The 15765-nt window shown below is 46.3% G+C and overlaps 1 protein-coding gene across 1 annotated transcript in view; it reads right to left on the bottom strand.

Annotated features, from left to right (window-relative positions):
* Nucleotides 1–419: 419 nt before the first annotated feature.
* The window catches only part of LOC110529021 (helicase ARIP4), a 32777-nt gene continuing 17431 nt past the window's right edge, over nucleotides 420–15765 (bottom strand). The window contains exons 10-22 of the mRNA XM_036984018.1: nucleotides 14336–14678; nucleotides 13925–14102; nucleotides 10989–11213; nucleotides 8112–8230; nucleotides 7812–7936; nucleotides 5671–5770; nucleotides 5047–5252; nucleotides 4605–4780; nucleotides 4228–4424; nucleotides 3813–3997; nucleotides 3283–3372; nucleotides 2784–2876; nucleotides 420–2575 (exon numbers count right to left, since the gene is read on the bottom strand). Coding sequence (XP_036839913.1) covers nucleotides 1581–2575; nucleotides 2784–2876; nucleotides 3283–3372; nucleotides 3813–3997; nucleotides 4228–4424; nucleotides 4605–4780; nucleotides 5047–5252; nucleotides 5671–5770; nucleotides 7812–7936; nucleotides 8112–8230; nucleotides 10989–11213; nucleotides 13925–14102; nucleotides 14336–14678 — 3032 coding nt within the window. The 3' untranslated portion in view covers nucleotides 420–1580. The remainder of the gene's footprint in view (nucleotides 2576–2783; nucleotides 2877–3282; nucleotides 3373–3812; nucleotides 3998–4227; nucleotides 4425–4604; nucleotides 4781–5046; nucleotides 5253–5670; nucleotides 5771–7811; nucleotides 7937–8111; nucleotides 8231–10988; nucleotides 11214–13924; nucleotides 14103–14335; nucleotides 14679–15765) is intronic.

Genomic DNA, 15765 nt, shown 5'->3' with positions numbered 1-15765 from the left:
TCTGCCGTGCGGTCAGGGATACACCTAGCTACCTCAGACAGGCTACTCCTGTGTGCTGCTTGCTTCTCATTGGGTAAGGCCATCAATCCATCCATACCCACACAACGGGCTGGCTTAACTATGCCACACAAATGGCCACATGGTGGGTTACCGTAGTCATTGTTAACTACTGTAGCTAAATGGTTGTGGGTGTGTCGCTTTCTGCAGGTATACACCCAAGTCATGCTACAGAGTAAACCTATGGCTCCAATGGATGCTTTATGGGCCTGTACTCATAAAAGGGTCTCAGAGAAGGAGTGCTGATCTAGGGCTAGTTTTGCCTTTTTGATCATAATGAAAACATTAGATGGACAAGGGGACCTGATTCTAGATCAGCACTCATACTGAGACACTTGATAAATATGGGCCCAGAACTATAAACTGTTTGTGACTGTATATGATCCATATCCCTATTTGTATAGTGCAAGTGTCTTAGTGTTTTTGTAGCTCTGGTCCAGGGTGTTACGTGCAGCTTGCAGAGTGTTGGCAAGCTGCACATAATGCTCTGGACTAGAGCTAGTGGAGCCTGTCCCTTGAGTTGGAAACCAACCTGTCTGGATGCTCAGTAGTTCTGTCTGAAGTCGTTACGAAGGGGAAAGGGTGTACTAAAGGTGTAAATGCTAAGATTCAAGAAAAAGACCCCTTAGTGTCGTTTAAGGCTAAACGAACAAATGAGAACACATTGTCCGAACCCACCCAGGTCAGCCCCCTGTGTTATCAAAAGGCTGACATGGATGTACATTCATTTGACCTTTTAAGGTCTCTCTTTGAAATAAAAGTAACTCAAATGGCCGCCTCGGCAACCAACCTAAGGGCGCCGCCGTTATTATGACAACTTGATCATAAGAACATACTGTCTCTCTATCCAACCCTTCCCCTTGAACTTTTAACTCAACCCTGGCCCAGTCTGAACTCTCTGTATAAACAACTAATGATTATAACCACCATTTACAAAATATCAACAAGATCAGTTTAGAATATTAGTAGAATCAAAACATCCAGGTCACATATACTGTATTGTCTTGTCATCCTTTCCAACAGGGGGACGCTACAATATCTAGCAAACAGCTAACGACTCTAAAAGCACTTTTTTTTTTAATGCAAACGGTCCAACAGATGATTACATCGTTCCATCTGATGTGAGCTCAGTTCAGACAGTGTCCTGACTGGCCTCAGAGATCGTCATGGGGGTCTAATAAGGGGATGGCGGGCAATGCTAGAAGATATAGCCGGAGAGGGAGTGCTTGGAAGCCCCATGTTCATCTCAACTGGTCCCTCTCAACAAAACGTTAATCCATTCCCATCCATGGTCTCCAGTGCTCAGCCTCACCAACCTCAGGGGCTCGGGCAAATCTTCAGTCTCTTCTTCAGTAAGATATTCAGCATAAGGATTTGTTACTCTGTCTTGGTTAGCACATGAGGTACAACTCATTCTCTCTCACTCATTCGCTCATGGGAGAGTCTGTGTGTGTGTGTAGGGGGGGCTATGAAGGTTAGCCATGTTAGAGCTGGGATGGGGGGTTGTCAGAGTCTAAGAATGCTCATTGTCCTGTCACCTCAATGACATCATCGTCCGAGCTGCTGCCACCGTTCTCCGTGGCTAGATGGTGGGAGTCAGGCTGGCTGAGCGCTGCACCCAGGAGGCTGGAGGGGGAAGAGGGGTAGTGGGAGAGAAAGTTGGAGCTTCCTCCAGTGCTGGCCGGGCCTCCTCCCAGGGTGTTGGGGTACATCGTGGGCTCAGGCAGGAGGGACTGACTGTAGTTCAGAGGGAAGCCTGGGGACAGCAGACCAGTCACGCTGGGGTTCATCAGGAAGGGAGGAAGGGTGGAGGAGGAGGTGGATGTTGAGGCCGAGGACATGGGCATGGTGTTAATGGTGGAGGAGAAAGAGGTGGAGGACAAGGAGGAGGTGGAGGATGAGGGGAGGTGTCCATTGTTTCCTGTGGCTGAGGAGGCATGGCTGAGGAGATCCGCCCCTGCCGAGGGGAACATGGTCTGCAGGTCTCCCAGAGTCTGTCCTGCTGACTGGAGGAACGGGGACGAGGAGCTGCCTCCCATTAGCATCGGGTGGCTCATGTGTCCCCCCAGCAGGGCCTGGTTCAGGGGGGGGAAGCTGAGCCCTCCACTACCCAGGGAGAGACCCGGGAACCCGGTTGCAGATGAGCTGCGTTTGCCCCCCGCCTGCTTGTGTCCACCCGCTGCTGCGGCCATCTTGCGTTTGGAGCATCGCAGAGCCTCGCTGATGCTCATTCCGATGTCCTCTCTGAGCTGCCGGCTGAGGTCCGACTCCGTGTTCTGACTGTACTGCTGCGTTCTGCTCCCTCCCTCTCCATCCCCTGTAACCATGTCCGACGGCGACGGCAGCTCATTGCCCATGGCGACGGTATCCACATTGACGGCGTAGCGGCTGAGCTCTCTGAGAATCTCAGGGCTCTCAGGGGTAGAGGGACGCGATGCGCTGTCGGGGCTCAGCCGCTGGCGCTCCATGGGAGACAAACAGCCGTTACCGATGGCGTGGAGCAGGGAAGCCTGGGAACCTGCGGCAAAGAGGAGGGTAAAAAGAGTAATTATTCCCATAACTGAGCATGTTGATCTTGTCTCACCACAGGTGTCCCGCAGGGCTCCGTAATAGGTCCTCTCTGGTTATCTATGTAGTCTGAACACCAAGTCACGTTGTTTTGTCATATCCTGTCACATGGATTCCTCATCATGTAATGTAAAGTACTTTGTGTATGTACAGTGCACCTCTGTTAGTAGCAGATCCTCCCTGCACTGCTCTGCTGAGCTTCCCTGAGCGGATAGCAAAAATCCTCCCGTCATTGGTCCTGATGTAGGTACCTGTGAGGAAGACAGCAGTTAATGGCGGATATCAACTCAAACTTGATTTGTCATATGCACAGGATACAGAGAAGTGTGCACAATGCAATGAAATGCTTACTTGAATGCTCTCCTCTCATGACATTAGTTAATATAACTATACAAATATTCAGGAAAAAACAAGGCAACGTAAGAAACATAAAAATAAGCATGCAGGGAAGCACCAGTCAGTTTTGATTCTTAGGTTAAAGTACCGAGCCCTTTATATAAATGAGATAACAACCTGGGAATTCAGGTGTCCATGTGGATATTGTAAACCGCTCTCCAAGGTGTGCACAGTATTTCAATTAGAGTATGTAGAGAATGAATTGAACTACACATGCAGGTAGATAGGAGGTACATCTTCTACTGTATATGTTATTATCACCTTTTGACCCTTTGATCACATGGATGCTCTCTCCTGCACCGATACGTGCCTGGACATCCGTGGTGCTGTTGGCTCCAGGGATCACTATATCTGAAGGGGCAAACAGAAAGAGTTAAATTATTTCCAAACAATACCACGGGAGTATCCCGAATACACCCTATTCTCTATAGGCCCTGGTCAAAAGTAGTATACACCCTATAGGGAATAGGGTGTCATTTGGGACATAGCTCCTATATCACTGGTCTATCCTAATGCAGCCCCAAAGCATTTCACCTGACCCAAGACAGGAGTTATTCCTAACCCGTCGTGTTCATTAGGCCCAAAACAGAAGAAACCGCTCCGAAACAGGGAAGTACCATCTGACCTTGTCCAATAAGAAAGGCTAATTTTCATTGTACGTGACAAAACGTTTTGACACGATGTGCCCTAATGAACGTATGTGCCCTAATGAACCCTTACCAAGAGTATCAGTGTCTATCAGTACCAATTCAATTAAAACGTTATTGTCCCTGCAGGGATATGTATTGTACCAGTGGTAGTGACGATCCTCTGGACATAAACACCGGCCTTCTGCAGGTAGTTGACCGGGAAGCTGACCCCGGAGCTGGAGCCGGCCATGCCCATGCCCGCCATGCGAGGCATCATAGGGATGGGGGTGGACTGGACGGGTCGGACGCTGGCCATGGGCTTCTCATCACCCCGAGCTATGGGACGCCTAGGGGATTCAAAAACACATGAGGATCATATTACACAGTCTGATGTGGGACAGTTTTCTAGACTGATGATATCTGCAGATGGCATGGTTGAGTTTGGAGGTTAGAAGGATCATTTGTATGGATAGGCTGTTGTTTAGGCCTGCTTAACAGGCTTACACAGCGCTGTTGAAGGATTGGTTAGGGATGCTGTGTGATAGGGGTAGGATAAGGAATTCATTGGACGACTCGCCAGTTGCGCTGGTTGAAGGCTGGGATGTTGGTGAGTGTCTGGTCGCTGGTTGGGTAGTAGTGGGCGTAGGAGGGGCGAGAATAGGGCACAGAGGCACGCTTCTCGTCCTCATAGCTCTTCTTAGCAGCTCTCTTCTCTGCTTTAGTAAGCTTGGACTCCTTCCGGTCTACAAGCAGAGACTCATGATGGAAGGGTTCCTGGTGGGGTACAGATCAACAGGGATGTTAGTGTGGGTGGTGTGTGTACCATATTAATACAGTATCCATGACATGACGTGTGTATATATATTTAGTGGCCTGTTTACTAGGTACACCAATCTAGTACCGGGTGTACCTAATAAACCGTGTGAGTGTGTATCTGTGTGTGTGAGTGTGTACCTTAGTGATGAGGTGGGGGTAGATCTGACAGGCTTGGCTGATGACCGTCTCCATCTCTTCGTGAGATTGCAGAGGGGCTTTGGCCGGGTCAGGCTCCTCCTCTGCAAAGTGCAGCAGCGACTCCACCTCCTTGCGGGTGAAAGTCAGTACTGGGTTCAGGTCGTCCACCACGCGGTCTGGACACAACCAATCACAGTGTGTTACTGACCACTGGACATAGCCAATCACAGTGTGTTACTGACCACTGATATTCCCCTGTACTATGCCGCCATTTGCATTTCAACTTCAATATCATGCCATCCCACATTCAATATATTTAACCACACACACACTACACTCTCTTACCAGACATGCCCTGTCACACACACAGGAGCATCATCACCGTCACCCCCCCCCCCCCACTCTCTCTCCCTCCCAACCTCCCTCCCTCCCTCTCTCTTACCAGACATGCCCTGCTTGGAGACCTGCCGGTCGTAGATCTTCTTCTCCAGGGTGAAGTCACAGACCAGGCGGTAGATGTGGCAGCGCTTCTTCTGGCCGTAGCGGTACACCCGACACACCGCCTGGGCATCGTGACACGGGTTCCATGACGCGTCAAATACCACCACCCGGTTGGCCCCGATTAGGTTCACTCCCAAGCAGCCCGCCCTGCAAGTCACAACCCAGGCTTATTAACAACATGCGCAAGTGTGTTTGTGTAAGTGAATGGCTGATCAAAGTGTATGTAAAAGGGAGGGAGAATATATCCAATGTGTGTGAATAAATATCTTTGTGTGCACGGGTGTGTCTAATTGAGTGTATATGGCTGCGTTTTCACAGGCAGCCCAATTCTGATATTTTGTCCAATTATAGGCAAAAGAGTTGATCTGATTGTTCAAAAGACCAAATAGTGAAAAAAATTATCAGAATTGGGCTGCCTGTGTAAACACAGTGTTTGTTGTGTATTTGAGTGAAGAATATATAAGCACATAAATATAATTACTAGAAGTGGCAGAGCTCATCAGACCACAGCAATTTCACTTACATTTCTATGTGTGTGTATCAGTGTGTCTGTACAGTCTATTACCTTGTTGACAAGAGGAAGACCCATGTGGAGGTGTTCTCTGGATCGTTGAACTGGTTGATGAGTTTCTCTCTCTCGGAGGCAGACGTACTCCCATCCAACCCTGGGGGAGACAACCGACACATTCACTACATAAGCATCATGGGGCGATTCCAGACAAATAGGTGATGTCCCAAATGGTACTCTATTCCCTATGTAGTGCACTACTTTTGAACAGGGCTCATATAGGGGTCTGGCCAAAAGTAGTGCACTATTTAGGGAATATGGTACCATTTGGGACACATACACTATCTAGTGTAGTGTGGTAGCCAATCCAGTAGGGGGCAGTAGATTTAAATAATTAACCCAGAGATGGCTGAGAAAAAGCATGGCTATTTCTTAATTCATCTTTCATGAATTTCTCACATTGTCTCTTATTGCCTCCATTTCCAAACCCATTGGAGAAGAAGATCTGATGGAGGCCCTGGACCTTTCCGTACAAGACAGTTGAGAAGGAGGCGAGGAAATAGGATAGTGATGCACCGCTATGACATTTTTGGTCGATACCGATATCCGATATTTTCCTTGCCAAAAAACCCCCAATACGATACCGATATTTAACATTTTAGCTGCCTTTTAAGCCCTCTAATACAGTTAAATAGTTAACACACACACGGACACAGACGGTCTAAGGCACTGCATCTCAGTGCAAGAGGCGTAACAGCAGTCCCTGGTTCAAATCCAGGATGTATTACATCCGGCCGTGATTGGGAGTACCATACTGCAGCACACAATTGGCCTAGGGTCGTCCAGGCCGTCATTGTAAATAAGAATTTGTTCTTAACTGACTTGCCTAGTTAAATAAAGGTCACACACACACACAAGTTATTTTGATTACATTTACATATGTCCCCATTACCAGTAAAACATAATCAAAACCTATTTCTTTCACTTACTTGCTGTGCTGTTTCATTGTTAATTTATTCAGTCGTTTCATTCCGAAACCAGGATTTCTATGGAATGGCGTATGGTTCTTTGCATGTCAAAAAAGATACACAAATAACACTATTTGACGTGTCAACTAAGCTTGTTGACCAATCAGGACCTGAATATGACTGCACGTCACATAATAATTTAACGCATTCATAAATCTTTTACGTAGTTATTACACAATCACTCGTATTCTTCAGTTTCTGCTAGCGTGGTACCAAGCTAAAGCTAGCTACCCCAGAAGTTGCGGTCCAACAAATGATTCTTTATTACCAACGTGGTATTGTAAACACATCGTTCGTGGCCTGTGTTTGTAGACTATTTTGTACAGCTTTGACAGTGCTACTGTCTCTTTTATGACACGCAAAGACCCAAACGGAGTTCAATAGTATGTATGTCATGAAGCTAATAGCAGTGACGCTATTACTGTGTAACTCCGATAGGGCAACATCTGAAAAATAGAGCACTTGGTAGTGTGTACCGGTGTTAGACCAGTCGGTGAAAGCCAACATCACCCACGACAGTGAAAGGTTGATTGTCAAGGGCAATGAATTCCATTATCTTGGCTTTAATGGATTTTCACCTTTGAGTTGTCGTGCTGAAATTTTCTTACTCTTTCAAATGACTGCTCGATCCACACAGCAGACTTTGTGTGGGCTAGGTTAGGAATGCTGTGCTGCACGTGTAGCGCAAAATGTTACAAATCATTACATCATGTACCTACGTTATATAGGTATGCACGGTAGCTTTGACACCGGTTTTTACATCGGCGTTAAACTAGACATCGGGCCGATACCGATGTTGGCATTTTTAGCTACTATCGGCCGATTCCGTTATGTTCACCGATATATTGTGCATCCCTATATAGGATATGAGGAATCACTGAAAGACTGATTGAGATTAGAGACCATAAGTGAGAGTAGATTTGTTCAGTTAGCGGATTGAAGCCAAAATATTCCACAGGACAAGGATGCTGTGAAAACAAGCTAACTAGTCTAATAGTCTGGAACAACAGAGTACATTAGTGGGATCTGGGTTCAAATCACAGCTGAGCTAGCACAAATGAAGAGTCAAAGGGTTGCCATGGAAATAATGATGACAGGGTCTGGGTAGTAGTGGTTGCCATGGGAACAGGGTTGTGCCATGTGTGTGTGTTTGTGTGGATGATGACTCACTGTAGTAGTTGATGTTGCGGACCCAGGTCTGGTTCTGGCCTTGGTTGTCAGGGGAGACTCGGCCTGCTGGCAACGGCCGTCTGGACAGGAAGCCTTCAATGACCGTCAGGGTGGACAAGCTCTGACTGATGGACATACGTCAAACACACACACATTAAAAATACATTCAAGTCAGTTAGTATCACATGGATACTTCGAGGTGAAAAGCAAAAACACACATTTCCAGTCTCTCTAAGGACAATAAAGTCTAAGTATGACTTGGATGAAGTGTTCCATGTCAAACATAAAGAGAGGTCCAACCTGAAGACCAGGATCTTGTCTCCTCTGCTCACACTCTCGTCAATCAGGTGGAAGAGCAGCAGCATCTTGGCAGAGTTCTCCAGAACCCCAGTCTGGTAGTTGTTCATGATGTCCTTGGCCTGGAGTGACAGAGATACAGGACAGGAGATGGGTGAATGAAGGTCATTCTTTCACACAAACGAGGACATCTTAGGTTTTACTAGAGATGTGCATCTTTCCCTTTCAAGATGATTCGATACATGGGCTCTGATAGGATACAGGAACGATACTTTTTTGTTTGAAAAGATTAGGTTCAATGCGATGCACTAACATTTGTTTCATAAACACATTCAAAAAGCAAACATTGCCCCCAACTGGTAGTGGTGCCCAGTTTCCCTTGTGGCTCAGCTCAGGTGCCTACATCCACCATACTGTTCAAAAGTTTGGGGTCACTTAGAAGTTTTTATTTTTGTATTTTTTTTAAAGAAAAGCACATTTTTGGTCCATTAAAATAACATCAAATTGATCAGAAATACAGTGTAGACATTATTAATGTTGTAAATGACTATTGATTTTTTATGGAATATCTACATAATGAGCCTCTGTACACCTATCAGCAACCATCACTCCTGTGTTCCAATGGCACGTTTTGTTAGTTCTGAGAAATGAAGGCTATTCCATGCGAGAAATTGTCAAGACACTGAAGATCTCGTACAATGCTCCTTTCGTGGAACAGCGCAAACTGGCTCTAACCAGAATAGAAAGAGTGGGAGGCCCCAGTGCACAACTGAGCAAGAGGACAAGTACATTAAAGTGTCTAGTTTGAGAAAATGACGCCTCGCAAGTCCTCAACTGGCAGCATCAATAAATAGTACCCACAAAACATCAGTCTCAACGTCAACAGTGAAGAGGCAACTCCGGGATGCTGGCCTTCTCGGCAGAGTTGCAAAGAAAAAGCCATATCTCAGACTGGTCAATAAAAATAAAAGATTAAGATGGGCAAAATAACACAGACACTGGAACTTTGCATCCTGGAGTCACCTCTTCACTGTTGAAGTTGAGACTGGTGTTTTGCGGGTACTATTTAATGAAGCTGTCAGTTGAGGACTTGTGAGGTGTCAGTTTCTCAGAACAAGAATAGACTGATGAGTTTCAGAAAAAAGTAATTTGTTTCTGGCCATTTTGAGCCTGTAATTGAACCCACAAAATGCTGATGCTCCAGATACTCAACTAGTCTAAAGAAGGCCAATTGTATTGCTTCTTTAATCAGAACAGGTGCTAACATAATTGAAAAAGGGTTATCTAATTAATGATCAATTATCCTTTTAAAATTATAAACTTGGATTAGCTAACACAAAGTGCCATTGGAACACAGGAGTGATGGTTGCTGACAGGTGTACAGAGGCTCATTATGTAGATATTCCATAAAAAAAAACAATAGTCATTTACAACATTAACAATGTCAACACTGTATTTCTGATCAATTTGATGTTATTTCAATGGACAATTATTTTATTTTTTTCTTTTAAAAACAAGGACATTTCTAACTGACCCCAAACTTTTGAACGGTAGTGTAGATGGTGGATGTAGGCACCTGAGCTGAGCCATAAGGGAAACTTGGCATCTACCAACACACTACCAGTTGGGGGGCAATGTTTGCTTTTTGTCTCCCCCCACCATCACCCATGAATGAATGTCATTTTTGCAGATTAAAAGTGTTTCAGCAAGTAATGTACCAACATTTATCTGTAAAATTAGCTATGACATAGCCAATGAATATATAGCACAACTTTGGATTCCACCCCCATCTAATAATCGAATGGTTAGTGAGATTCTCTTCTTCTGCCGCTTCGACCGTGTAGTGCGGGTCGAAAGTGACTGCTGTCCTCGTTATGAAATGATCAACTTTACCCTGTATATCTACAAATGACCATATACTGATTGCTTCAAGTAAAACTTGCATAATTATTGCTGATGGTGAACCTGAACAATGGAAATAAAATGTAATGTAAACCCTGATCAGCATGTACAGCCAGATGAGTTGTGTCTCCGGCAGTAGCTTAAGCTACTTTTATTCAGGTAAATCACCATTTTCAAAGCGCATTATATAAAAATGACCTATCAAATTACACTGGTTGTCACTCAACTAATCAAGACTAAGATTGAGCAAGCAATTTTACAAACATTTGAATGCTATCCTGTGACACGTAGATGTGTCAGATGGGCGCACAGCATGCAGTTTGACTTGGCTACTAATATTGCCTGGGGTTGTTTGGCATGCAAAATGACGTGTAGATCAATGACTGTCAACATAACGGCATGCTTACTTCGACCCTTAAGAAGAGGAAGCAGTGGTCACAAAAGATTAGGTATTTTCTGAAGGTAGAAAGTTATTTGAGCAGCCCCAAAAAATTATGAACAGGCGATTCGTAACGTTTGAATTGGTTCTGACCGATGAATGCTACATTTGGATCGGTTTGGGGTCCCGTGTACCAATGCGCTCATATCTTAAACATTTAATCCGGGGAACGATGCGTATTGGTGAATCGTTACATCCCTAGGTTTTACAATATAACTTCAGAATCCTTACAGTGGAAATTCATGCAATAATGAGAACAGCATTCAGTCTGGTTTAACCAGGGTTGTATTCATTAGTGCACACCGCAGCAAAATGCTTTGCAACTGAACATGAAAACAAGCATTTCTTATTGGACAAACTCAGGTAGGTGAGGCTATAGGTTTCTACCCGTTTCGGCCCGTTTTCTTACTAATGAATAGGACCCAGGCTAACATAGAAGAAGTATCTAACAAGTTCCCAGCCTGCCTGTGGGTAGAGAGTGGTGTTGTGGTGATACGTACCCATGCTAGCCTGTGGGTTGAGAGAGTGGCGTTACGTACCCATTCGTAGGTGATGACTTGATTGGCTCTCTCCTGGATGGGGTTGAGTGGGGGCAGGGCGACGTTGATCCGGCTGTTGGCTGAGTCGGCAACTTTGGCCTTCAGGCTGGCGCCGGGGCAGCGAGGGTTGGAGGCCGCCGTGATGTCATCCAGGTCTAGGTCCTGCTCGTTGGCTAGGTTCTCCTTCTGAAGGGTCTCGTACAGCACGTCAGGGTGGTTCCAGATCTACGCACACATCAATGGACTGACTTTAATAATGTTACTGATTCCAGGTTAAGATCGGGGTGTAATTCCTGGCTATGCTAACTAACCCACAGCAGTACCCTATCGTCACTATGGTCTATTGCAGAGGTATTCAACTCTTACCCTATGAGGTCCGCAGCCTGCTGGTTTTCTGTTCTACCTGATAATTAATTGCACCCACTAAATCAGTCTCTTATTTGTAAACAACTGCTGGTGCACAAAATCTAAGGAAGTCTCAAGATTTTGCTCGCCTGAAGTTGAGTATATTGTGATAAACTGCAGGCCACACTACTTGCCTAGAGAGTTCTCAGCTATACTTTTCGTGGCTGTTAATTTACCACCACAGACAGATGCTGGCACTAAGACTGCACTCAGTCAGCTGTATAAGGAAATAAGCAAACAGGAAACCACTCACCCAGAGGCGGCGCTCCTAGTGTCCGGAGACTTTAATGCAGGGAGACTTAAATCAGTTCTACCAAATCTCAATCAGCATGTTAAATGTGCAACCAGAGGAAAAGCTCTCCCTCGCCCTCCATTTGGTAAATCCGACCACAACTCTATCCTCCTGATTCCTGCTTACAAGCAACAATTAAAGCAGGAAGCACCAGTGACTCGGTCTATGAAAAAATGGTCAGATGAAGCAGATGCTAAACTACAGGACTGCTTTGCTATCACAGACTGGAACATGTTCCGGGATTCTTCCGATGACATTGAGGAATAGACCACATCAGTCACTGGCTTTATCAATAAGTGCATTGAGGACGTCGTCCCCACAGTGACTGTACGCACATACCCCAACCAGAAGCCATGGATTACAGGCAACATTCGCACTGAGCTAAAGGGTAAAGCTGCCGCTTTCAAGATTGCGGGACTCTAACCTGGAAATCCCGCTATGCCCTGCGACAAACCATCAAACAGGCAAAGCGTCAATACAGGGCTAAGATTGAATCATACTACACCGGCTCAGACGCTCATCGGATGTGGCAGGGCTTGCAAACTATGACAGACTACAAAGGGAAGCACAGCCGCGAGCTGCACAGTGACACGAGCCTCCCAGACGAGCTAAATCACTTATGTGCTCGCTTCAAGGCAAGCAACACTGAGGCATGCATGAGAGCATCAGCTGTTCCAGGCGACTGTGTGATCACGCTCTCCGTAGCCGACGACGTGAGTAAGACCTTTAAACAGGTCAACATACACAAGGCTGTGGGGCCAGACGGATTACCAGGACATGTGCTCCGAGCATGTGCTGACCAACTGGCAGGTGTCCTCACTGACATTTTCAACATGTACCTGATTGAGTCTGTAATACCAACATGCTTCAAGCATACCACCATAGTCCCTGTGCCCAAGAACACAAAGGCAACCTGCCTAAATAACTACAGACCCGTAGCACTCACGTCCGTAGCCATGAAGTGCTTTGAAAGGCTGGTAATGGCTCACATCAACACCATTATCCCAGAAACCCTAGACCCACTCCAATTTGCATACCGCCCAAATAGATCCACAGATGACGCAATCTCTATTGCACTCCACACTGCCCTTTCCCAACTGGACAAAAGGAACACCTATGTGAGAATGCTGTTCATTGACTACAGCTCAGCGTTCAACACCATAGTACCCTCAAAGCTCATCACCAAGCTAAGGATCCTGGGACTAAACACCTCCCTCTGCAACTGGATCCTGGATTTCCTGACAGGCCGTCCCCAGGTGGTGAGGGTAGGTAGCATCTGCAATGCTGATCCTCAACACTAGAGCTCCCCAGGGGTGCGTGCTCAGTCCCCTCCTGTACTCCTTGTTCACCCACGACTGCATGGCCAGGCACGACTCCAACACCATCATTAAGTTTGCTGACGACACAATAGTGGTAGGCCTGATCACCGACAACGACGAGACAGCATATAGGGAGGGCAGAGACCTGGCTGCCAGAATAACAACCTATCCTTCAATGTAACCAAGACTAAGGAGATGATTGTGGACTACAGGAAAAGGAGCACCGAGCACGTCCCCATTCTCATCGACAGGGCTGTATTGGAGCAGGTTGAGAGCTTCAAATTCCTCAACAAATTAGATTGGTCCAAACACACCAAGACAGTCGTGAAGAGGGCACGACAAAGCCTATTCCCCCTCAGGAAACTAAAAAGATTTGGCATGGGTCCTGAGATCCTCAAAAGGTTCTACAGCTGCAACATCGAGAGCATCCTGACCGGTTGCATCACTGCCTGGTACGGCAATTGCATGGCCTCCGACCGCAAGGCACTTCAGAGGGTAGTGCGTACGGCCCAGTTCATCACTGGGGCAAAGCTGCCTGCCATCCAGGACCTCTACACCAGGCGGTGTCAGAGGAAGGCCCTAAAAATCAAAGACCCCAGCCTCCCCAGTCATAGACTGTTCTCTGTACTACCACATGGCAAGCGGTACCGGAGTGCCAAGTCTAGGAAAAAAAGGCTTCTCAACAGTTTTTACCCCCAAGCCATAAGACTCCTGAACAGGTGGTTACCCGGACTATTTGCATTAAGGTTTACACCTGTTGTATTCAGCGCACGTGACAAATAAACTTTGATTTGATTTGAAAAAATGCAGTGGAACTGACTTTGAGGTCCAGAGTTGAGTTTGAGTGGTCTGTGGTATGCCTGCCTGCCTGTCTGTCTCCGTCTAATTCCACAGCACCAGTACAGCAATCTCAGCCTCACCTTGCAGCAGACGCAGAAGGCCTTGAGTGGGTTAAGGCCCAGCCAGCCGCTGTTGCCTGCCTCTCTGAAGCGGTTCATAAACTCAGTGTAAAGGGCCCTCTGCAGGGGTGACAGGCGCACCATGATCACATGCTCTTCCTTGGAGGGGAGCTGGTCCCGCAGTACGTCGTGGCCTCGCCTGGGACAGACACAGATTATTATCAGACTGCATATACACCTAACCAATCCTTCACAGATCTATAGGAGAGAGTAGGGGCTAAGAGTGAGGGGTTGATTTAGGATGAGAAACCATATTTGACTGAGAGAGGATAGAGAAATCGAGAAAGAGAGAGACAGAAAGAGCGATATAAAAAGCAAAAGGTGAGGAGAGGTAGGTGAATAAATAAAAAAAATAGTCTTCTCTGCTCTCACCTCTGGACGAAGCCCTCCAGCAGACTATGGAGGACGTGACTTCGATATCTCATCACCCTGGCATCCTGCGGCGTGCTGTCCACACACTGCCCGTTCAGAATGGGCCTCTCGAACATGTTACTGAACTCCTGCCTGGTGCCCAGGAAATCAGGCCTGACAAAGTCCACCATGCACCAGTACTCTATCAGGTTGTTCTGCAGGGGGTATCCTGTGAGGACCACACGTCGCCTGGAGCGGATGTTCTTCAGGGCCTGCGAGGTGCTGGCATGGCAGTTCTTAATGCGGTGGCCCTCATCACAGATCACCACGTCTGGACCGGGCCTGGCAAGGGCCTTCTCCATACCTAGAAGGAGGAGGAGTGAGAGAGTAAAACACAAGGTAGGAGAATGTGTGTGTCTGTTTGTAGGTGTGTGAGAAAAAAAGAGTAACATAACATAACTAATAACATTAATGATGATGAATGGGTAAAATAATAACGTTCTCTGATCTATTATTAGTAGTAGAATGTCATTGCAATTCATCAGCCTTGACATTTTAATATGGTCATTTATGGCGTTTTTTTACAAGGCATTACTCACCCAGTGTCTAGTGAACTGCTGTCAGCCTACAGTATTGTATCATTATATTGGTGATACATTATCTCATATTCAATCACAGCCGTATATATTCCCCCCCAAGCAGACACATCGATGGCTCTGAACAAACTTTATTTGACTCTTTGCAAACTGGAATCCATATATCCTGTGGCTGCATTCATTGTAGCTGGGGATTTTAACAAGGCTAATCTGAAAACAAGACTCCCTAAATTGTATCAGCATATCGATTGCGCAACCAGGGCTGGAAAAACCTTGGATCATTGCTATTCTAACTTCCGTGACGCATATAAGGCCCTGCCCCGCTCTCCTTTCGGAAAAGCTGACCACGACTCCATTTTGTTGATCCCTGCCTACAGACAGAAACTAAAACAAGAAGCTCCCGCGCCGAGGTCTGTTCAACGCTGGTCAGACCAATCTGATTCCACACTCCAAGACTGCTTCCATCACGTGGACTGGGATATGTTTCGTATTGCATCAAACAACAACATTGACGAATACGCTGATTCGGTGAGCGAGTTCATTAGAACGTGCGTTGAAGATGTCGTTCCCATAGCAACGATTAAAACATTCCCAAACCAGAAACCGTGGATTGATGGCCGCATTCGCGTGAAACTGAAAGCGCGAACCACTGCTTTTAATCAGGGCAAGGTGACCGGAAACATGACCGAATACAAACAGTGTAGCTATTCCCTCCGCAAGGCAATCAAACAAGCTAAGCTTCAGTATAGAGACAAAGTAGAATCTCAATTCAACGGCTCAGACACAAGAGGTATGTGGCAGGGTCTACAGTCAATCACGGATTACAAAAAGAAAACCAGCCCCGTCACGGACCAG

Source organism: Oncorhynchus mykiss, chromosome 7 (genome assembly GCF_013265735.2).
Source record: "Oncorhynchus mykiss isolate Arlee chromosome 7, USDA_OmykA_1.1, whole genome shotgun sequence".
Classification (NCBI taxonomy): domain Eukaryota; kingdom Metazoa; phylum Chordata; class Actinopteri; order Salmoniformes; family Salmonidae; genus Oncorhynchus; species Oncorhynchus mykiss.
Note: the sequence above shows the minus strand (reverse complement) of the source record. Positions and strands in the feature narration are given on the sequence as shown.